This window comes from Procambarus clarkii, chromosome 70, assembly GCF_040958095.1.
Source record: "Procambarus clarkii isolate CNS0578487 chromosome 70, FALCON_Pclarkii_2.0, whole genome shotgun sequence".
NCBI classification, from domain to species: Eukaryota; Metazoa; Arthropoda; class Malacostraca; order Decapoda; family Cambaridae; genus Procambarus; species Procambarus clarkii.
The window spans coordinates 30,302,386-30,325,182 of NC_091219.1; the positions used below are offsets into that span (position 1 = coordinate 30,302,386).

Below are 22,797 nucleotides of genomic sequence, written 5' to 3' on the forward strand. Positions count from 1 at the left end.
GTTCGGTTTTTGTTTTAGTTTTTTACCATGTGGGGTTTGTGTTGTTATACCTACGTTTCTGGGTGCCTAACCCCAGTCGATGTTATTTAAGGAAAACCCCAACCACAAGGGGGTTTTCCAGGGCCATTGCTACCTGAAACCTCTCTGAAGGGGCCAGGTTCTTGTGACGGTCCCTGGTAGGTCTGAACTTCTTAGCTAATGTCACGGTCTAATATAACATACATTAGCCCGATAAGCTCCAGGGGGCCTCCGGGGTTCACCCAGAAAATGGAGTTTCATTACATTCAACGCTTGTTTTTTCACCTCCAGCCTGCTCTTGCGCCGCCTGAGCCATCCTGGTCATTGGACCGGGTGCTTTCTTTTCTCTCTCCTTTGTTTGTGGTGGCCCCTTTGGTTCAGGATTGTTTTTCTAAGGCTCTTTTCTTGTTGGCTTTGGCCTCTAGGGGTGGGGTTGGTGATGCTTGGTTGGTTCAGCCGGGGATGCATCATGTTTTGTCAGGTTGCGCCTCTTTGCCGTTATCTGTGCACCACGGCCTCCATAGCAGGGGACGCACTTTGGGCTGACTCGGTTTCCCTTCTTCCCTGTTCCAGGGTGCGGGTCTACCAGGTTGTCCGCAGGATTATTCGGTCCAGCCAGCCTGCAGTCTATCCCCGTGTCCATGACGTTCGTAAGTTCACCGCTTTGGCTTCTGTTTTTGGGAACATGTCTTGGGCTGACATTCGGGCACGGGACTTTTGGAGGTCGAACAGGGTCCTGGTCGCACGGTATCTTATTAATGTTCCTGGCCCTTCTTGGGCGTGTGTAGCCTTGGGTTGCAGATTGCAGCCATTTGTCTCGACTTCGAGTTGAGGAGCGGGTGACGACCGTAAGGGTAAGTCCCTTTTTTCTTTTTCTTTGGTTAGGTAGCTCCGGAGAGCCGAAGGGGCTCTACAGAGAAAACCAGCGTTGAATGTAATGGAATGCCACTTTCTGGGTGAGACCCGGAGGCTTCCCGGCATCCCTCCCTCCCTCCAGTCGGCTTTTTTTTTTCGCATTTTTGATACTCGGCCTCTGAACTGGGGAAAGTTGCCGGCGCAGAGGTTTCGGACCCCTCCGTCCCCCTCCCCGGGAGGGGGTGGTTGTGCAGACGGATGCGCGGTGTTTGTGGTGACGTCATACTGGTTTCCTTGGTTTTGATTAGAGAGTTCTGTTGCTAGTTCAGCTTTCGGTTTGCAATTATTTAATCAGCAGTAGTTTGTTTTGGAATTCCTACCTTTCTGGGTGCCTGACCTGGTAGATGGCAGACAAAGACTGCTTCCAATTACACGGGGGTGTCTTTAAGCCATTGCTCCTTGTGCCTCTCTTGAGGGGGCCAGGTTCTGGCTCTGGTCCCCGGTAGACCTAGAACTCCTTTGATTGACTGTTGCCACGGTCTATTATATACACACATATACACAGGTGGAAACTGAGTGCCCAAATGAGCTACAGAGATATTAGAAAGAACTTTTTTAGTGTCAGAGTGGTTGACAAATGGAATGCATTAGGAAGTGATGTGGTGAAGGCTGACTCCATACACAGTCATATCTACACTCCATACAAGTGTAGATATGATAGAGCCTAATAGGCTCAGGAACCTGTACACCTGTTGATTGACGGTTGAAAGGCGGGACCAAAGAGCCAGAGCTCAACCCCTGCAAGCACAATTAGGTGAGTACACATCAGAGCCTTCTACACCCACACAAGTCTGTGGGTGTAGAAGGCCGAAAGGCTCTTAGTGGCCTAAGGGTTAAATATTATCAAGAAATATTGGCTTAGTTATTCTTATGGAGTTGGTGGTATACCAACTTGCTATATCAGGTATCAGTATGTAAAATAAGTCAGGTAAAAATTGCTTTGACATAATACACATTGAATCTCTGACTAATACTGAATTAAGATTAAAAAATCTGATGTGGCAAACTAAATTCTTCGTAGATGAAGCTGTATGATCATTGCCTTTAATTTTAGAAATAATATTTGAGCCTCACTTAACGTTAATGTTTACTGGCTTGAACTGTAAAGCATTTTTGTTTTAATTTCAGGTGTTAGAGGTAGAAGAAGAAGGCAATGCACCAATGTACTATGTACATTATCTTGGCTGGAATACGAGATATGATGAATGGATTAGAAGACCTCGTATTGCAGAAAACATCACTTGGTCACAGAATAGAGCAAGGAAAGGCAGGGCTGCTGCTACTAAAGAACTGAAAGAAAAGAAGGAGAAAGAGAAAGACTCCAAGAAGGAAGATAAAGAACAAGTAACCATATTCCTGATTATTTTGTACCTTGTTTTAAATGTGGTAAATAAGTATTCCTATCAAGAGAAATACCTATGATTTTGCTGTGTTTATTTTAGTATACAGTAATATATTGCCACATTAATTTATAAACAATACTTTGAGAATACCACTTTATATTAAAGTTAGAAACAGCAATGTTCAGTAAAAATTTGGAACTTCCTGTAGAAATTTGACTGTAGCCTCTTGATGTTTTTCTGATAACTAAGTATTCTCTTGTTGGGGTCTTTGATATGATATAAAAAAAATTGGGTTTTGTTCTTCTAAACAAAATTTTTGTTTATATAGATGTCAGTTTTTATTAACTTTTAATATCATGTGAATGGCTAAACATGGTCTCTGATATATCATAAGTATAGTACATTTGGTATATCGTGGTATATAACTTTAGTATATCATAATTCAATTTCTTTCTTTATTATGCACCTCATACCCATCCCGTGGGCAGTGGTGGAAAAGGTTACAGAGGCACATAATGAGTTGAGGAACTGAACCTCATAGTTCGTTTAGCTAAGCAAGTGACAATCTTTTGAAGCTAGTTACATAATTGTTAATGTCGCCTACGCATGTATATGTACAGTATATACATCCCTGTACACAAATACATATACTGTACATATCAATAATCTTTTTATATCACAAGTGATTCAACAATAGGCTCACAACAGACACTATACAAGGCACTTTTCATCTATGGTGAGTCACACAGTCACTTGTCTTGCTCCACACCTGTAAAGTGGGGGTCTGTGGCTGAGTGGACAGCACTTGGTACTCGAAAACCTAGGGTCCGGGTTCGGTCTCCTGGGATGGTGGAAAACAAATGGGCAGAGTTTCTTTCACCCTGATGCCCCTGTTACCTAGCAGTAAATAGGTACCTGGGAGTTAGGCAGCTGTTATGGGCTGTTTCCTGGGGGGGGGGGTTTGCAATATATATTGGAGAACATTTTAAATGTAGTGTCAAAAAGGTAATGAAACTGATCCCCACACTGTTGAGATTGATTTAAATGAGAATAAATATGAGAATTAAATGTACCTAATATATAATAGAAGTAATATATAATATGAGTGCCTTGAGCTTTCTCTAAGAACTCGGTTCCAGGCTCGTTAACATCAGAGATCTAAGGGCTGCCAATTTCCGGTTTCAGTGCTTCAGTATGGCAATCCAAAGGGGAAACGCCTGCTGCATCCTCAGTTACTGTCCAGTAGTACAGGACCTCCAAGAGATCCAAAACTTTTAAGCACTCATTGTATTCACCGATGTACAACTTGCAACATTTAAATATCTAACAGAAGTTACATAAAAAAATGCTAAATCTTGACACAATAGGAAGGAAGGCTTATATGGGCAAAGGAATCAAAGGCATCTAGGTCTTAAAATGTTTGAATAGTAGGTGACAATAATTTTAGTAAAATGGACTGGATCAATAAAACAAAATACAGAAGCAGAACAATTTTAATAAATGGTAAATGACTGCCGTCTTAAACAATAAATTCAGAAACTAAGTTGGGAAAACAATGTTCTGTATTACACTTGGTTCTTGCCAACAAGGAGACACCAGTAAATGACAGAGAGATAGGGAGCATGTTAGGGAATAGTGATCATAAGGAAATTAAATTCTTAGAACAATTTATTCGACGGATCTCTTCTTGTTGGCATTGGCCTCTGGGAGTCGGTTCTGGGAGCTTCATGCTCTCCTTCGGCGCAGCTGTTTCTGCTCTTTTTGGTCATGGTGGTAGGTTTGTTAGATTGCAGCCATCTCCTCCTTTTCTGGCGAAGGATGACACTGCTGCCTTCCGGAGGGGTCCTTGGGTTGTTAATGCGTGGTTGGTTCGGCCGTGGTGCATCATCTGTTGTGTCCGGTTGCGGATTTTTGCCATTACTTGCATACCACAGCCTCTGTAACTGTGGATGCACTTTGGGGCGACCTGGTTTCCCTTCTTCCCTGTTCCAGGGCACGGGTCTTCCTGGTCGCCTGGTCGTCTACAGAGTTATTCGGTCCACCCAGCCTGCAGTCTATCCCCAATGCCCACGGCGTTCTCAAGTTTGCGGCTTTGACTGCTGTTTTTGGTAACATGTCCTGGGCTGACATTCAGGTGCGGGGTTTTTGGGTGGTCGACCAGGATTCTGGCCACAGGTACCTTGTTAATATTCCTGACCCTACTCGGGCATGTGTAACTTCGGGTCGCAGATTGCAGCCAGTTGTCTCAACTTTGAGGAGAGGAGCAAGTGGCAGCCACCTCCCGGGTAAGTCCCTCTTTGACTATATCTTTGGTTAGGTAGCTCTGGGGAACCGACGGGTGGCTCTACAGAAAACCAGCGTTGACTGTAATGAAATTCTATTTTCTGGGCGAGACCCTGAAGCTACCCAGTGAGGGAAGTCCTCCCAGATATCTATTGTTGAGGGGTCTTAAGGGTCACTTTCTGGTGGCACATTTCTGATTGGGTAACCCACAGGGTGCCCGAGTTTCTGGGGCTGCCATCTAGTCGTGGGCAAGTGGAACTATCCATCAATTGGGTCTTGACAATGAGTGTTTTTATAGTTTGTCTCTGGGTTATGTTTTCTTTGCAGTTGGTTCTTTCTGGTTGTTTTTCCTTATAGCCTGGGTTGATCTAGTATTCCCAGACTACTCCTAGACTACATTGCCTCTGTTAAGATGGCCAGATTATTGTCCTGGATCCTTAAACGTACATGTAACTCAAAGGGCCTGGTGAGTGAGACTTGGGGGTAGCCAGGCGGGTAGCTCAGGGAGCCACCAAAAGGTCCCACTAGAAAGATGCATTCATGACATTGGTGCTTTTTTTTATTCTTATAGTTAATAAAATCTTTGTTTTACTAGGTTCAGTCTACGGCTTCTCCAAAAGCAAGTATTGTTAAAAGAGGACGACCACCTGGCAGTATGCGTGAAAGACGTGAAAGTGAACGCAGTGAAAAAAGTGACACTAGCTGTACAAGCAGTGTCTCAGGCCCTAGTACAAGGGCTACACGAGATAGGGGACTTTCACAGCCAGATAGTCCTTCTTCTTTAGATCAGAGACGTACTAGACAACCTATTACCGGTAAGAAGTTAAATTGATCATAGAAAATAGATTAATGAAATGTTAATATCTTTATCCATTTAGAAATAGCGTTTGGATTACATGAAATAATATAATTTATAATAATGATAATTAAGAATACATTTATATACCTTTTAACAAAATATGTAATATTGTAAATTGAGGTTTAATATCATTTGATTCTTCCTCTATTTTTAAATCTAAATATTTTTTGCTCCATTTCTTAGCTAATAATGCTTGCGTTTATTTTTCTCAGGTGCAACAGAAAGTGACAGTGAAGATTATGAATCGGATGCAGATACTGGTTCAGAAAAATCTCGCACCCGTACTAGTTCGGAGCGACGTAGTACTGCTGTGTCAACATCATCATCGGCGTCTTCCACTCCTACCTCAGAACCCGCCACAACAAATAATTCTAGCATGGAAAAACATTCTACGGAACCTCAGATTAAAACACAAGTAGTTGAAATAAAGGAAGAGGAGGAAGAGCAGGAGCCCTGTGGAAAGGATATTGATTTGAATGCCATTATGTCAGAAATGAAGGGACTTGATAAACCCATTAAGAAAGAGGAAGACCGTATTTTAAGAGAAGCAACCCCAAGATTAATATCACCAGTGATGCCTTCCACATACTCTGTTCCTGAAAAGAAAACTTCAGAATCTCCTATAAAGCAGTCCATAGAAAATCTTCCTAAGAAGATTACAGAGTCTCCAATAAAGCCAGTTGTACAAGATCCATCAAAGCTTTTATCTCCAAAGTTAGAATCTCTAGAAGATGATATTTATGAATTTAAAGAGCCAGAACCATTTGATTTTGGAGAGATGCGTGCAAGAAAAGATGTTAGAATAAAAGTGAGTGTTGGTGTTGTGGGTGCTGAAGAAACTGAAGCTGATGGTAAGCTTAAGAAAAAGGGTAGACCTAGAAAAGATATGAAAGAAGGAGAGGGTGATAAGACAGAGTCTGATAGTGATACTTCACCGAGTCCTCAAAAGAGAGTGATTATACCAAGGGAAACCAGGGAATCACCAGTTAAGCGTTCTATTCCAGATTGTAGGGAGAGTCTGCCTATACAGTCAGATGGAAATCTAACTCCTGAAAAAAAAGATTCCACAGATGTAGCCAGAATTATATCACCACCTCGAAAAGTTGCTTTGAAAAGGGATACGCCAGTGAAGACTGAACAGACAGTTGCACAAGTAACAGAAGCAAAAGTTACTAAGCCAGAATTTCCAAAGTGTCCCTCACCAAAATCATCACAGCCAGATACTTGTAAGTCACCATCTCCTTTAAAGGAGCCTGTTAAATTACATATGATTCCCTTGAAAACCAAACCATTGACTAATATTGAACGACCAGTCACATCACTTTCAAAGTGTGTTGGTCCTTCTTCACATGTTCTTGCTCAGACCGTCATACCTGTTATCGAATCTAAAGCCTTGGCTAAGCCTATTTTTAAGCAAGCATTTGATATTAAAATTGAGAAGTCAGTTATGTCCACCAAGATAGATGAAAAATTAGAAGCTAAAGTTATTCCCTTCTCACAGAGACAACAGCATATATTTCCTCACCTTTTGAATCGTTCAGAAACTAATGAAAAAGTAAAGGACCTACAGCCAAAAGTTTCTCCATCATGCATGCAGTCTCCATCCAGAGAAACAACACCAAATTGTGAGTCAGGGTCTGTAAGTCAAAGTGAATCTGATGTTGATAGAATAAAGAGAGAGAGTTCAGTAGAAGAGAGCATAGAAGCTGTTGTAAAAAGAGCACGGAAAGATCAGGAGGATCAAGAGGATTGTAACGCTGGCATCGGTAATAAACTCAGTCCAGACAAGAGGAGAAGGACATCAGGCAGAGTGAAGAAAGTCTTGAGTCGTGAATTTGTCCCAGATACTTCTGAGGAATCTGACTCTGATAGTAGACAGTCAAGACCTGATATGGAAAAGATTAGGCAAGGAAGATTATGTGGTGAAGGAGAAAAAGTTGTGCATATCAGTAGAGGGCAGAAACTGGTATCAGATGTGGAGAGGAAAAATGGAAGTAAAAAAGATGAAGATTTAGATGATGATAATGGTAACAATGAGGTAATAGATGAAGAGGAGGAGGAGGGGGCGGAGGATGAGGATGGAGAGGAGGAAGATGAAGGAGAGGAGGAGGAGGAGGAGGAAGGAGAAGAGGAAGAAGAGGAGGAAGAGGAAGAGGAGGAGGATGAAGATGAGGAAGAGGAAGAGCCAGAGCCAGTTATTGAAGTTATAAAAGGTAAATTAAACAGAGAAGAATTAAGCAATATAAAAGAGGAAGAAGAGCAGGAGGAGGAGGAGGATGATGATGCAAGACAACTTAGAAAAAAGGTTAGGGCTTCTGCTGCACCAAAACAAGTAGAAGAAGAAGTAGAAACGGGTTTAGGTGATTTACTATGCAAAGAAACTATTCCACCAGGTAGCCCTATGACGCACGATGCTGCTGTTACTGATTCAGAGCCTCAGCAACCTCCAGATTTAAAGAATGAAATGCCTTTTGCCAGTGTTCCTACAGGCAGTAGTTTTGGAAAAAGAGGGCCAGTTCCTGTTGGTCAAACAGTAACATCTGCTTCTCATCAAACTCCAGCAATGCAATCTCCACAGCTTCTTTCACAACAGCAATTACCTCCCCAACAACAGCAGCTACAGCAGACTTTAAAACAGTCACAACAAATGCCTATACAACAAAAACATCAACTGTTGATACCTCAGGTACACCAGCCCTGTCATCAAAAGCTCCAACAAACACAGCAGCATGTTCAACTTCAACAAAAAACTCAGCAGTCACAAGTACAACACACCCAATTACAAAAACAGCAGCATGTTCAGCAACAGACCACACAACAGCATACTCAACAGGTACAGCACCACCCACAGATACAGCAGCACTCTCAAACACAAAATCCAGGACAAAAGCAGCATATGCCAGGACAACTGCAGCAACATTTGCAAGGGCATCAACAGCAACACACTCAAGTTCAACCGCAGCAAAATCTTCTGGGGCAACAACAAAAACATGGACAGGTGCAACAGCAGCAGAATTCACAGATATTGCAGCAGCAGCCACAGCAAGGTCCTCAACTGCAGCAACAACATAATCCTCAAGTTCATCCACAAGTTTCACAGGTGCAGCAGCAGATTAAGGTTCAACACCAGGTTCAACAGCAGCAACAAACACCTTTGAAAGTTCATCAGCATCACCACCATGTTCAACAACACCACCACCCGCACCCAGCTCAACAAAGTCACCAAGTTCAGCAACCACAAATCCAGCAGCAACCACCTCAACATCCTCCACAATATTCATATTCACAGCATAGCCAACAACCAGTGCAGCGTCAACATCAGGAACAGGTGCAGCAGCAGTACCAGCACCACCAAGAGCAAATTCAGCATCAAGACCAGCAATACCAACAGATATCAAGGCCTGTGCCAAGTGTTAGTAATACAATACATAACCCAGGCTTAGCTGTAGTAGCTGCAGCAGCTGCATCAGGAAATACTAGAAATTGCAGCGGCATTAATGGGTCAGTTGGTGCTTCAGCTGGACCTTCTACATCTGGTAATGGTCCTCCTCTAGCAGGAAGTGGGAGTGGTCAATCATCAGCTCAAACAACTGTCATGGACAATACTCCTCCAACTACACCAGAGAGCATTATCTCAAATATATCAGATTCACCGAGAGGGTAAGGATTAATAGTTTAAAATGTGAAGCAATCTTATGCTTAGAACTGTAAATTGTGTTCATTGTGAAACAAATTTAGTTTTTCCATATCCAAACATATTTTGTTGGTATTAAATACATAACATATATTAACAGGGATAATGAGACGGCAAAGTTGGACGAATCCAGCAAATCTGGCCGAGATTCTTCTGAAGTGGAATTGGAAAGTTTAGGGGAGACAATCAAGATTGATCAGTTTTCTGAAGGTAAATAATTAAGTTTTAATAATTCATAGTTGATGAAACTCGCTATTTTTTATGTTATTTAAAAGTTTGTATTCTTGTGAATTTGTGAACCTGTATTCAAAAGCCAGCTTGAAGTTCCTCATTAATGTTAATGAATGTTTATGTCCAGAGGAGTGTTACTATCAGACTTTAGGGTAAGTTAAAAACTAATATTCATATGTTTATTTATCTGTTTATATGCGTTACACAAGGCTCTCGCACGTCAAGCCTGGCCTCGGGCTGGGTTGGCTTGGGAAGTAGAACAACTCCCAGAACCCAATCCAGGTAATGTTTTCCCCTGGCATTCTGAACTCTCGCATATGAATAGAAAGGAAAATGACAGTATTTTGGTCCATCTATTTGAAGGATGAAAGGGAGTGTGTATCAATAGAAGGCAAGGGGGAAGGTGAGGTAAAGGAGAGAAGGTAAGAAGTAATGCATGAAAACCAACCTATCATAAAAATACTACAAATATAGAAGGCCTCTTGGCAGTCTAAGTATAGTAAGGAAAAAAGAAAAATACCAAGGTGAAATGGATACACATAGAAATAGCAAGGATTCAAGGAGAGCATACAGGGAAGTAAAAAACTAAGCAAAATCTTGCTCTTTAAGAAGATTAGACCATTTAAGGGACACCAATCATCCCTTAAGATTGGTATATATCCAAAATAATCTCTCCTGCCTCTACTCTGTATTGATGAGTCTCCCTGAATTTGCTCTCATACACAACATGATCCCAAGTCCTGGCTTTGTTGTTTTTCACTCCTGCCTTTTTCAGTATATAATTAAATGTTTTAATGATCTTTACAAGTGTGATCTGGCTTAAGTTTTTGTTGACGAGAAATATGAAGGTGCCCCACCATGAAAGGGAGGAGAAAATCCAACCCCAGCAGAAGCTGGCAGAGGCAGCTCAAGGGATGCCTACTGGAAATCCCATACCAAGCCAAGCCACATCTGAATCTGTGATGGCATCAACTGGGACTTCCAGTCAAGTTGATGAGGAACCCTTACTTTGCAAACTGTGAAAGAACCAGATCCTTTGCTTGCAAACCAGTTGTAAGCCCAAATCAGCCAGTCGTCGAGGTAGGCCAAGACACAAATTCCTAGAAGATTAATACGAGATGTCATGACTTGCGCAAGCCTAGTAAACATTCTGGGTGCCAGGCTTTGATCTGTGGGAAGAATCCAAAAGTACTAACCAAGGGGCCATACCAGAAACCCTAGCCTGTTCCTTAACCACGAACGAATCAGGACATGCCAGTTTGTATCTTTGACGTCCATGGATACCAAGCAGAGGTCCTTATCCAATATTAGACGAACCTGACAGTTATCATGTGGAATGTCAGCAAACAATAAACTTGTTCTGCCCTGAAAAGTTGATGATGGGCCGAGACTTTGATGTGTCCGATGTGGGGACTTGAATTCCTGAGGCACCAACTTCAGGGAGGACACTACCTTAACCACCCTTTGTTACCAACTGTACCACAATGACCATGTGAAGCAGCAGAGTAGATGGCCGAGCCTAGACCTACAACACCAGAAGGGGGAGGGGGGGTTGAGAACCACACCCACCGAGGTAATGGGAACCATCCGATATGGCCAAGCATGGCTAGTCCAGGCCTCAGAAGACACTCTGCCATCTCACCACAACTTCAAAGGGGCGAACTGCAAAATGGATGGTTCATATATTCCCAATGAATGGCAACCCTCTGAGAAGACTGAAAATTTCTGCCAAGGAGTAGAATCTGAAGTGAAAGGCAGTAGCAGAGCCCCAGACATTGGTGCCACAAAACATCTTTCTTGATCAGAAGGAACAGAAACCTGAACTGCCAATCTGCAAGCCCATAGAAGGAGCAGAATCCTGCCTCAAAAGCACTTGACTGAAAGGCCATAGGCCATAGCAATCATGAGAATGTGAGCAACCACCACCATGGATGTTACACGTAACACTACTAGATCCATCATGGACTGTACAGTGTCTATTTGTCTCAGACAAGTCAAGGCAGATAAAAACTGTAAATGATACAGAACAAACCTGTAAGGATTATTCTCGGGTGTCAGAAGAAATACAATGATTGAGGTAATGAAAATGGATTTAAATTTACAGTATGTATGATGCTTGACATTAATACTATGGTATCTATTCATTTTGTGAGGAAGAGAGGCGACGATAAGCTCTTCCAAAACATTCAGGCTTGCTCAAGTGATGTGCAAACTTCTAGGAAAGTCAGTCAGTCAGTCAGTCATGTTACTTAAGTGGATTGGCTAATAACCTCAGGGAATATGATTTATAGTACGGTAGTTGAGTGCTGCAAACCTTCTGGGCAGTTTAGTAGAACTTCCTATAACTACAGAAATAGAAGTAGTAATTGTCCAAGATGATAAAGCCTCAGCATGATATGTTGTTTGTATGGGAACATGGTATCTCAGTTACCAAGAGACAATAATTTGGTTGTATCACATAACAGATTCATGGTAGAAGATGGCAGGACACTGCCTTAATCGACTGAGCTACGACATGATCGTAGTAAGTTCAACAGTAAATTCAGTAGAACTTCGGTTTCAACTCCTTTTGACCATGTCGTAGCTCAGTCGATTAAGGCAGCGTCTGGGATGCTCTCAGACGCAGGTTCGAATCCTCGTCACCCCCCTTGTGGATTTGTTCAATATAAAATAAATCTGGATTCCATCTCATGTTGGAATAGTGCTCAACAAGGTGGCTGATATGCTGACCAAAAGATGCTCAACATGACCATGAGTTGATATTGAATGTGTTTAAACTCTGAAACAAATTAAAATCAAAGTGAGAAATATGCAGGCACAGGCAAAAGTGGCAAGAAAAGGTATAATATATGAGAGAAGTCAACCATGAAACAATACATGTACGCGAGTCAAAACACACATTTCACTGAGGAAAAAAAAGAAAAGAAAAAATACTCGGGCGTTGATACAAATATTATTGGGAATATGGAACAGGTCCTAATGAAAATGAAAGTAAGTTCTATTTATGTGGTATGTTAAGATTTTACCCTTACTCATTACAGTGTGTTCTTGATTTCCTGTTGATTATTGTATAGAAATAGTAAGAAAAGGACTGTTCCTGAACATATAGTCTGAATGTGTCACAAAGGACAAATTTATATTTTGGAAATGTGTAAGAATTTTGGACCATGAAAGTAAACTTTTCCTTATGTCTGAATGTTGAATAGTAACCCATTATTATCATTATTATTACTTATGCCTACCATGTGTATTGGTACTTAGTTATAAAAGCATTTATTTGTATCGATGTGTATATTTAGTTTAATATTACCTGTGTACAGGAAGAAATGTATGTTTATAAGGCAGGATTTTCAGTATGTTGATTTTCTGGGGGGAGCCCCTACAGCTCCCGGGAGCTATCCAAGCTGATATGGATATCCCTGACTTTGGCATCAGTTGATGTGGGTGGAGTTCTAGGACTACCAGGGACCACGAGCCAGAACCTGGCCCCTGAGAGAGGCACGGGGAGCATTGGCCTATAGAATGCACATGTGATTTTGGAGCATTCTATATCTGCCATTGACCGGGACAGGCACCCAGAAAGGCAAGCACCACAAAACTAACCTCTATTCTGGTTAAGAACAACTGAAATAGACAAACGAGTGGACAGAACTCCCCAATTGAAAATGAGCAAACAAGCATGACGTCACATGAGCTGTGCCGCATGTCTGCGCAGCTCCCATGCACCGGCAACCCCACCATCAGTTCCTTGGCAGCTGTCGTCGTGGCTCCAGCTCCAGATTCTTATTGTGCTGTGCCTGGGTTCAGTACTTCTCTCAGGTGGTGTGCGAGCTGGGAGTAATATTCACAGGTACTCGGGCTGCATGTGCTTAGGGTCACCTTCCTTGAGTGCCTTGTAAGTACTGCCCTAGGGGTTTGGGGTTACCTTCCATAAGTGACCTTGAGTCTACCTCTGTTGGTCTTTTGCTGCTTGGCGATTGACCTCCCCGAGTGTTTTGGGGGGGTTTCCTTCCTGGTTTGCCTTGGGTTAAGTAGTAGTTCTTGCACTGGTATAACTCTAGCTACAGTACTGTGTAGCTAGTTTTCACCTATAACAACAGCTGGCTCTGTTCCCTCTGGGTACGCTGTCCTCTTGCGAGGTTTTTCTTTTATTTTTATTTCTGCCTTGGTGTTCCTTTTTATCTTGGTTGTCTTTAGACGATTTCAGGGCTTTGCATCCCCGTGGCCCGGTCCTAGACCAGGCCTCCTTGTTACACACCCCCAGGAAGCAGCCCGTAGTAGCTGTCTAACTACCAGGTTCCTATTTACTGCTAGGTAACAGAGGCATCAGGGTGAAAGAAACTGCCTTTTGTTTCCGCCTCCAGTGGCGATCGACCCCGGAACCCCAGGACTACGAATCCGAAGCGCTGTCCACTCAGCTGTCAGGGCCCCAGCTGTTCCTTTCCCTTATACTAGGGTTGTTTGTGTTTGGTGGTACCCTTCCCCCCCTGCTTCACCCTTGTGAGTGGATACGTCCCGGGGTTCAGCATTAACAGTGTTGATTGGTAGCTTGGGCGCCAGTTAACAGTACCCCTGCCTGAGCAAACCCTTAGCAGACCCAGTCTAGGGGCCCCTGGGAAACCCCACAGGTTGCTCGAGTCCAATGGATGTGACCCCCACGTCCCCTCTCGCCTTTTTGCAAGTTTGAGGGTTGTTCTGTCCCCTTGTCTCAGGGTGACTCTCATTGTTTTTGCCTCAGTCATGCAGCCTGTTGGGTTGGTGACACATTCGACCCGGAGTCCTGCGAGCTTTGTTGCTTGTTTGTGACTCAGAATCCAATTTGATGATGATATTCGGGTGTAGGCGGCTCACGCGTTGCAAGATAGGCTTGGGTTGTTGCAGCACGCTCGTTTGGGTGCTTACCCGGATGCCCCCAAGGCTGCCCCGTTTTGTTTATAGGGACCTGGACTTGGGGGTGTTGGTTGCTTTGGCCTTGGTTCTATCCGCACCCCCTTGTTCTTCCCCTGCTTCCGGCTCCTAAGCATCTGAGCGCTTCGGGGTCGGGGCAGGGTTTAAAGGTTTGAGACTCGGGCAGTTTCGAGGGTTGCCCCTTCCGGGGTGGCTATGGAGGCATTCGAGTCCATTCCTTATGCCGAAGCTCCGGGGTCGGACCAGTGGGCTCGTTCTCTTCTTGCTATTTCGGGTCCCCCCCCTCCCCCCCGGCATTTTCTTGTGTGGCCATTGCTTGAGAGGACGACTTGCTCCTGGGCCTGATGTGGAGGTTCCCGGGGGTTGGGGAGGGACTGGTTTGGGGACCTTGAGCCCTGTTGGACCCTGCCTGAGTTTTCCAACCCTCTGGGCTGGACTTTGTGTTACAAGCAGTGGGGTTTTCCTTATCCCCACCACTCTGAGTACGAGCGAGTTTGGGCGTCAGCCCCTCCCTGGGTTCGGTTCTATGTCCCTTAAGTCTGTCTGTTCCACTCTTCCTGTGGGGTGATTTTACCACTTTTTCACCCTTCTTTTCTAAGACATACATTCTTCTATGTCATGTCATCATGTCCTCATCGTCTCGGGATCCTGCATGATCATTAGTCGCGGATGCCACTGGGCGCATGTGAGCCTCCGTGCTTTTGTGCTTGCTTCTCAAGGGTCTCGAATGTTTGGGAAGATCTTCCTTTCTTCCAATATTGTTGGAACGTCTGTCATCTGCTGGTGAGGCTTACCTCCAGTCCTTTATCAGACTCGTTGGTCCTCTTCCGTCGTACTTATCGTTTTTTATTTTACAGTGGCACCGCAACTTACGATTGCCCCGACTTATGTTAATTTCAAGTTTCGATATAAATTTGATCAGAAAATCCAACTCGACTTACGATATTCATTGATTCAGGTTCCGGTCGATGGAGCACGTCGCGAGGGCCGACCTGCCTCAGTTTACTAGTGCCGCCCGCTTAGTGACGATCATGCTTATAAGAAATTCCATTTTTTTGGTGATATTTTGCTGTGCAGACATGCGGCGAGGCTCGTGTGACATCATGCTTGTTTGCTCTCTTTTTAATTGGGAATTCTGTCCACTCATTTGTCTATTTTTGTTGTTCTTAACCAGAATAGGGGTTTGTTTTGTGGCACTTAACTTCTGGGTGCCTGTCCCGGTTGATGGCAGATATTGAATGCTCCAAAATCACATGTGCCATTGCTCCCAGTGTCTCTCTGAGGGGGGGCCAGGTTCTGGCTCATGGTCCTCGGTAGGCCTAGAACTCCACCCACATCGACTGATGCCTAAGTTTGGAATATCGATATCAGCCTGGATAGCTCCAGGGAGCCTCTGGGACTCCCCCAAAAAATAGCATTTCATTACATTCAACACTGGTTTTTTGTTGGGTGTAAAGATACATGAACACGTTGTATTGAACTGGGTGAGAATAGCTGGAGCTACCTTATCCCATTTCACATATTTATATCTCGGTAAACTTGTTTAAATTTCAACCCATAGATCACTCCCTTGTATCAGTTCTTTATTACCACTTTACATAAGTGTTTAGGTTGCATGTTGCCTGTTTACCATATTCCTCATCTCATAACATAGCTTTTGTCCACATTGTATTTTATGACATGTGTTGCACCATTTGCTTACATTGTCAAGGTGATTTTGAAAGGTATGACTGTCATCTGGATTCATTATTCTCCTCATTAGTTTAGAAGCATCTGCAAACATGTTCACGCAACTCTGGATTCCAGTCTGGTAGATTGTTAATAGAGACAGCGAACACAACTATGGCTAGTACTCAACCTTGTAGTTGCTAGTAACAATTCTTCATTCAGATAAATTTCCTGTAAGCACTGCTCTCATTTTTCTTTTAAAAATTTTGCTTGTCACTTGTCTACTTCTCACCCCTCCTCCTCCTTGTCTTACATTCCAGAACAGTCTTATGTTTAGGACTTTATCAAAAGTTATTTTGCTGCTGGAGTGTGGTGGTGGATTCTCTGTTGTGATATTACTCTCTGCACTGATGTCCTATTCTTCTCATGAAAGTGGTATAAAGTATAATGATAATATGCTTGTACATATGGATGTTATCCTAATACTCTTCCTATCATTCATAAATTTCATATTTTAGATTCCAATACTATGGATAGTACCCTGGGCAGTGAACCACGACGCCGTGGTAGATTAAATCCACCTGTTAAACGCCAGCATGAAGGACATCTTGTTCAGATTAATATACCTGATGTGGAAGGTTCTGAGACTGAAGAGGGCAGTTCCACTCCAGCTGCCCCAAAAAGGCGACGGCGAGGACCAAGAGCTCGAGCGTGTAATGATCCTGAGGATGAAGAAGGTACTAGAAAAGGAAATAGCCAGGGAACGTATATTGGACGCAGAAGGCGACGACACTCGTCATCTCGTGGAGGTACAAGTGTGTAGTGTAGCAAAAGATTGAAAATAAAGTCAATAAGATGTATGCTAATTTGATGGTAAAACTGTTGATGGATAAAATTTGATTTTCTCCTTGATTCTTATGAGGTCCCTCTGATCTGGGTGTTTTCCTGCTCATCTTACAAGTACAGTATCTCTCTCTCTGTGGGAAGCCCCTATGGCTCCCTGGAGCTTATCGGGCTAATGTATGTTATATTAGACCTGGACATCAGCTAAGGAGTTCAGACCTACCAGGGACCAGCGCCAGAACCTGGCCCCTTCAGAGAGGTTTCAGGGAGCAATGGCTCTGGAAAACTGCATTGTGGTTGGGGGTTTTCCTTTTCTTCCATCGACCGGGGTTAGGCACCAAGAAAGGTAGGCATAACAAAACAAACCCCACATGGTAAGAAACTAAAACAAAAAAAACGAAGAGAGAGGAAGAAACTCCCGTCAATTCCAAGGAAACAAGCAAACATCACATTTTACTGCTGCGCCGATCGTCCACGCAGCCCTCCTCCCCCTTGGAGGATAGGGGGGGGGACAGATCTCGCTGTGCTGGCTGCCTAGCATCAGTTCGTAAGCTAATGTCAACTGGGACAGACGCTTCTCTGGCCTCGGTTTGCTAAGCGGTGTTTGGCTTTCGTGGCGTTCACTGCCATGTGTTGTGTTGTGTGGTGGCCAGGTGTTCCTCATCAATACTTGGTCTGCATGCACTTAAGGGCTTCCTTCCCAAAGCACCCTGTGAGTACTGCCCCTGCGTGACAGGGTTATCTTCCCTGGGGCATTCGGAAACCATTCCCGTAGAGGTTCTTGCTGCTCGGCATTTGCCTCGCCCTTGGGGCCAGCTGGGGCTTGTGGCCCTGGTTTGGCCTTGGGTAGGGAGTGGTATTGTGCTGGTTAGGGCATCAAGGTGTTGCACGACCTGCCACCTTTGCAGCGACCGGTTCCTGTTGCCTCTGGGGACGGTGTACTTTTGTGGGGATTTTCTATTTTTTCTTTTCATTTGTCTGGTGGGGAATCTACCTAGTGTGGCTATAGTTCCACTCGTAGTGTTTGGTGGCCCTCTGCTAGGCCTCTGTGATTGTACACGTCGCAGGGGTTTTCAGTGTTGTCCTCTACCCCTTGTTAGTTTTGGGCTTTTAACCGGTTAGCAACACCTTATCCATGCTTCCCCGTAGTTGTTACTCTACGGGCCCTCGAAAACCCTGTTGGGGCTCGGTGGACCATTGAATGTGTCTTACGGGTTCCAACCTGTCTTGGGCTGGCTCGTTGGTTGCTGTGCAATTGTCTCCGGGTGACATTTGCCACTTTTACCTCCATCATGCTGCCTGTTGGGTCACTGACACCTTGACCCAGAGTCTTGCAAGTTGTTCTCTGCTTGTTCTCCAGTACTCTCCTGATGTTATTACTGTTCAGAGTACAGGCAGCATCTGTGTTGCAAGCTAGGTTAGGTTGCTACAATAAGCTAGGTTGGTTTCCCACTCGGATGCCCCGGGGCCGCCCCGTTTTGGTTAGGTTCTGTTCGCCCTTTTCCCTCCCTGTTCCCGGCTCCTGACCGTCTGTGTGTATCGTGGTCGGGGCGGGGTTTAGTTGGGGCCGAGACTCGGGCTGTTTCAGGGGCTGCCCCGTTCGGGTTGGGGACGGAGGTTTTCGAGCCTGTTCCTCCTTCTGGGTCTTACCAGCGGCTCTTTCTTGCTGCCTTCCCTGGACTCTTCCTTTTCATTTAGAGTAGAGGGCATCGAGGATGGCTCTGCTCCTGGGCCCTCTGTTGCGGGTTCCTGGGGCTGTGGGGGATGCCTGCTAGCACTTCTGGGGTGGTTTGCCCCCTGCCTGGGTTTTCTGCTTCTGTGCGGAGTTTTTACTGCCTCGCTGATCGTCCACGCAGCCCTCTCGCATCGAGAGGGGGAGGGGGGCCCTGGACCTCACCGCCCTGGCTGCCTAGCATCAGTTCGTAAGCTAATGTCAACCGGGACAGGCGCTCTCTGGCTTCGGTTTCCTAGGCGGAAACCTAGAAACCCATCTAGTCTGCTTACTTCCCACATTTGCTGGCGTCTTTTCATATCTATTGTGTTGGTCACGGCCCCCTGTTTCTGGTGGCCATTTTCTTCTGCGGTTTCCCAGTGTGGCCATCAGGGTGGCGTTACGGTTTGTTTACCTCAGCCTGGGTGTGCGGGCTAGTATCTAGGGTAAGTTTTTCACCTCTTTCAGGGGTTTCTTTGCTTTTCTGGTGTTTTCTGCATGTCTTCTGTTCCTCTGGGAACGCTTGGATGTTGGTTTTTACACCGGTTTTTTCGTTTTCTGTCTGTTTTGGGTCTGCCCTATGGTTTGGGCTCAGTGTCCCTGTCTGTTTATGTATGCTCCCACAACTTTTTTCCTCGCTTTTCTGTCTGTTTTGGCCGTTTCCTTCGGGGTTCTGTCTGGTGGCTGTGCTTTGCCTTTCTGTGCCAGCAAATGTGGTAGTTTGGGCTCCCCCGGGTTCGGGTTCGATTCCGGGTTCCTTTGGGTTATTTGGTTTCGTTCCGGAGGTTTCTTCCTCTTGGGGCCCCCTTTGTGGGTTCTGGGAGCTTTTCCTCGTGTGTGACCCGGTTCTGCCTTCTGGGGTTCCGGGGTCTTCCTGGCTTGCAGGCTGATCTTTTTGGGTCTTTGCACTTGTTGTGGTCGTGCCGAGGCCTTGGGTTTTGTTGTCGAGGTGGGCCTTTTGATGCAGTTTTGTGCTTTCTTTGTTTCAGTTAATATTTTGGCGTGGTGCTCTCTGCCCACTGGTCGACGGCTTGTATTTTTCTTTACTTTATTTAATTTTATTTGCTTTTCATGTGTATATATGTGTGTGTGTGTGTGTATACATATATATATGTACATGTTTACACTTGTGTGTGCTTAATTCACCTAATTGTGCTTTCGGGGGATGAGCTCTGGCTCTTTGGTCCCGCCTCTCAACTGTCAATCAACAGGTGTACAGATTCCTGAGCCTATTGGGCTCTATCATATCTACACTTGAAACTGTGTATGGAGTCAGCCTCCACCACATCACTTCATAATGCATTAAATTTTTCGACCACTCTGACACTAAAAAAAGTTCTTTCTAATATGTGACTCATTTGGGCACTCAGTTTCCACCTGTGTCCCTTAGTGTGTGTGTCCCTTGTGTTAAATAGCCTGTCTTTATCTACCCTATCAATTCCTTGAGAATCTTGAATGTGGTGGTCATGTCCCCCCTAACTCTTCTGTCTTCTAGCGAAGTGAGGTTTAATTCCTGTAGCCTCTCCTCGTAGTTCATACCTCTCAGCTTGGGTACTAGTCTGATGGCAAACCTTTGAACCTTTTCCAGTTTGGTCTTATGCTTGACTAGATATGGACTCCATGCTGGGGCTGCATACTCCAGGATTGGCCTGACATATGTGGTATACAAAGTTCTGAATGATTCATTACACAAGTTTTTGAATGCCGTTCTTATGTTGGCCAGCCTGGCATATGCCGCTGATGCTATCCTCTTGATATGGGCTGCAGGGAACAGGTCTGGCATGGTGTCAACCCCCAAGTCTTTTTCTCTCTCTTACTCTTAAAGTATTTCATTTCCCAGATGATACCTAGTATCTGGCCTCCTGCTCCCTACACCTATCTTCATTACATTACATTTGCTTGGGTTAAACTCTTAACAACCATTTGTTTGACCATTCCTTCAGCTTGTCCAGGTCTTCTTGAAGCCTCAAGCAGTCCTCCTCTGTCTTAATCCTTCTCATAATTTTGGCATCGTCAGTAAAGCATTGAGAGAAATGAATCTATACCCTCCGGGAGATCATTTACATATATCAGAAACAACATAGGACCGAGTACAGAGCCCTGCGGGACTCTACTGGAGATTTCACACCAATGTGAGGTCTCACCCCTCATCGTAACTCTGCTTCTTATTGCTTTGTGTGTGTGTGTGTGTGTGTGTGTGTGTACACGTGTGTATGCTCATGTACATGCACACGTATGTTTGATGTTTGTGTATGTATGTACCAGAAAATTGCAATGTGACGAGGATGGCAAACTTTAGTCAATGAGACAAGACCTCTCAAAAAACGACAGAGAAAAGCTGAAAATGAACCTCATTGAAGCATACGTTTAAATGGGGATAGATATGAAGAAGAAAGGAATTCTTTTTTTTCTGCAAAGTGTCAGGGACTGGAATGCTTGTGAAATGGTACATTTCACAAAGCAACAAAATCATTAGTGGAAGGGGGTGTAAAGAACAGAGGGAAAGGGGAATATATTCCTGAAAGTAGCATATACCAACATAGATGGAGTGAGATAAAAAATATTAGAGTTGAAGGATATAATTCAGCTCAGTCCCCAGGCACTAACAGACAAAACTTGAAGAAACTCCTCAGCTCTTCGCGTCTGGTATTTTGCTGCGGGTGTATCGCCATCTCTATGGTGATCATGTGGCTTCATTGATGGTGTCCCACCTGCGAGCTTCGTCTCTGCGACAGTATTACGTTCCTGGTGTTTCTGTTTGTCATTTTCTTGCTCTTCGTAGGTTCTCTTCTCTTTCTCATCGGGTTGTCTTCTCCTTTCTTGGGTTTTCAGGACTTACTTAATGCTTCTTACTGTTGCCTCATATCGTTCGGCGCTGGCGGAGCCGCTCCGGCATCGACGTCTCATCCTCCCTGTTCTGTACACTTTCTCGTGTTTTGTTTCTCCTCCGGCCTGCTCATGCATCGCCTGAGGCGTCCTGGTCCTTGATCAGGGTGCCCTCTTATCTTTCTTCTCTTTAGCTTGTGGTTGCCCCTTCGGTTCAAGATTGTTTTTCATAGGCCATATTTTGTTGGCATGAGCCTCTGTGGGTCGGGTTGGGGAGCTTCCGGTGCAGGGGTTTCTGCTCTTTTAGTAGTGGTGGTAGGTTTGTACGTTTGAAGCCTATCTCTGTCCTTCTAGCGACAGTCGAGACGGCTGCTTTCCGGAGGGGTCCTTGGGTTATCGATTCTTGGTTGGTTCGGCCGGGGTTGCGTCATGTGTTGTCCAGTTGCGGCTCTTTGCCGTTACCTGCGTACCGTGACTGGGGATGCGCTTTGGGTTGATCCAGTTCCCCTCGTACCCTGTTTCAGGGCTCGGGTCTCCCAGGTCGTCCGCAGTTTTTTTTAAAACTACCAGCCTGCAGTCTATTCTTGCACCTTGCGCCGTTTGGACATTTGCAGCTTTCGCTGCCGTTTTGGTGAAGTCTAGGGCTCATTTCGGGCGCGATGTTTTGGGGGTCATACAGGTTCATGGCTGCTTGTTCTTTGTGCGCGTGTCTGCTCCCATGCGTTCCTGTGTTGCTTTGGGTTGGTTGCAACAACAGGTTGCAGCCTGTTGTCCCGGCTTCGTGTTGCGGACTTTGTGGGGGTTGTCTCCCGGGTCAGCCCATTCTTTTCCTTCTCTTTGGGTATGAAGCTCCAGGGGCCTCCCCACAGAAAACCAAAATTGAATGTAATTAAACACCATTTTCTGGGTGAGCCCCAGAGGCTCCCTGGCAACCCTCCCTCCCACTGGTTGGCGTTTGTTTTTGCGTTGATTGAAGCTTGGCTTCCAAACAGACGCTAGGCAGCCGTCTCGATGAGGTCCGAGGGCCCTCCCTTCTCCTCTCGGGGCGGGGAGGGCTGCGCGGACGATCGGCTCGGTAGTAAAGTGTGATGTTTGCTTGTTTCCTTGGGATTGTAAGGAGTCTCTACCTCTCTGTTCGGTTTTCTGTTTTTGTTTTTTACCATGTGGGGTTTGTTTTGTTATGCCTACGTTTCTGGGTGCTTAATCCTGGTCGATTGCAGACAAGGAAAACTCCAACCACAAGGGGGGGTTCCAGGGTCATTGCTCCCTGAAACCTCTCTGAAGGGGCTAGGTTCTGGCACTGGTCCCTGGTAGGTATGAACTCCTTAGCTAATGTCCCGGTCTAATATAACATACATTAGCCCAATAAGTTCCAGGGAGCCTCCAGGCCTCGCCCAGAAAACCCATCATTACATTCGACGCTGGTTTTTTATCGAGACTGCCAAGGTCTCAAGCTGTTTCTTTGGGCTGATTGAGGTGGTCATTGTAGTATTTACAC

General features: G+C 44.9%; 1 protein-coding gene across 5 annotated transcripts in view; it reads left to right on the forward strand.

The window, feature by feature from the left end:
• Positions 1 to 22,797, forward strand: part of LOC123775321 (trichohyalin) — a 126,627-nt gene that overhangs the window by 76,907 nt on the left and 26,923 nt on the right. For all 5 annotated transcript variants that reach the window (XM_045770383.2, XM_045770380.2, XM_069311866.1 and 2 more), the window contains 5 exons: positions 2,062 to 2,277; positions 5,155 to 5,374; positions 5,631 to 9,078; positions 9,213 to 9,322; positions 16,438 to 16,728. In XM_045770383.2, the coding sequence (XP_045626339.1) occupies positions 2,062 to 2,277; positions 5,155 to 5,374; positions 5,631 to 9,078; positions 9,213 to 9,322; positions 16,438 to 16,728 (4,285 nt within the window). The remainder of the gene's footprint in view (positions 1 to 2,061; positions 2,278 to 5,154; positions 5,375 to 5,630; positions 9,079 to 9,212; positions 9,323 to 16,437; positions 16,729 to 22,797) is intronic.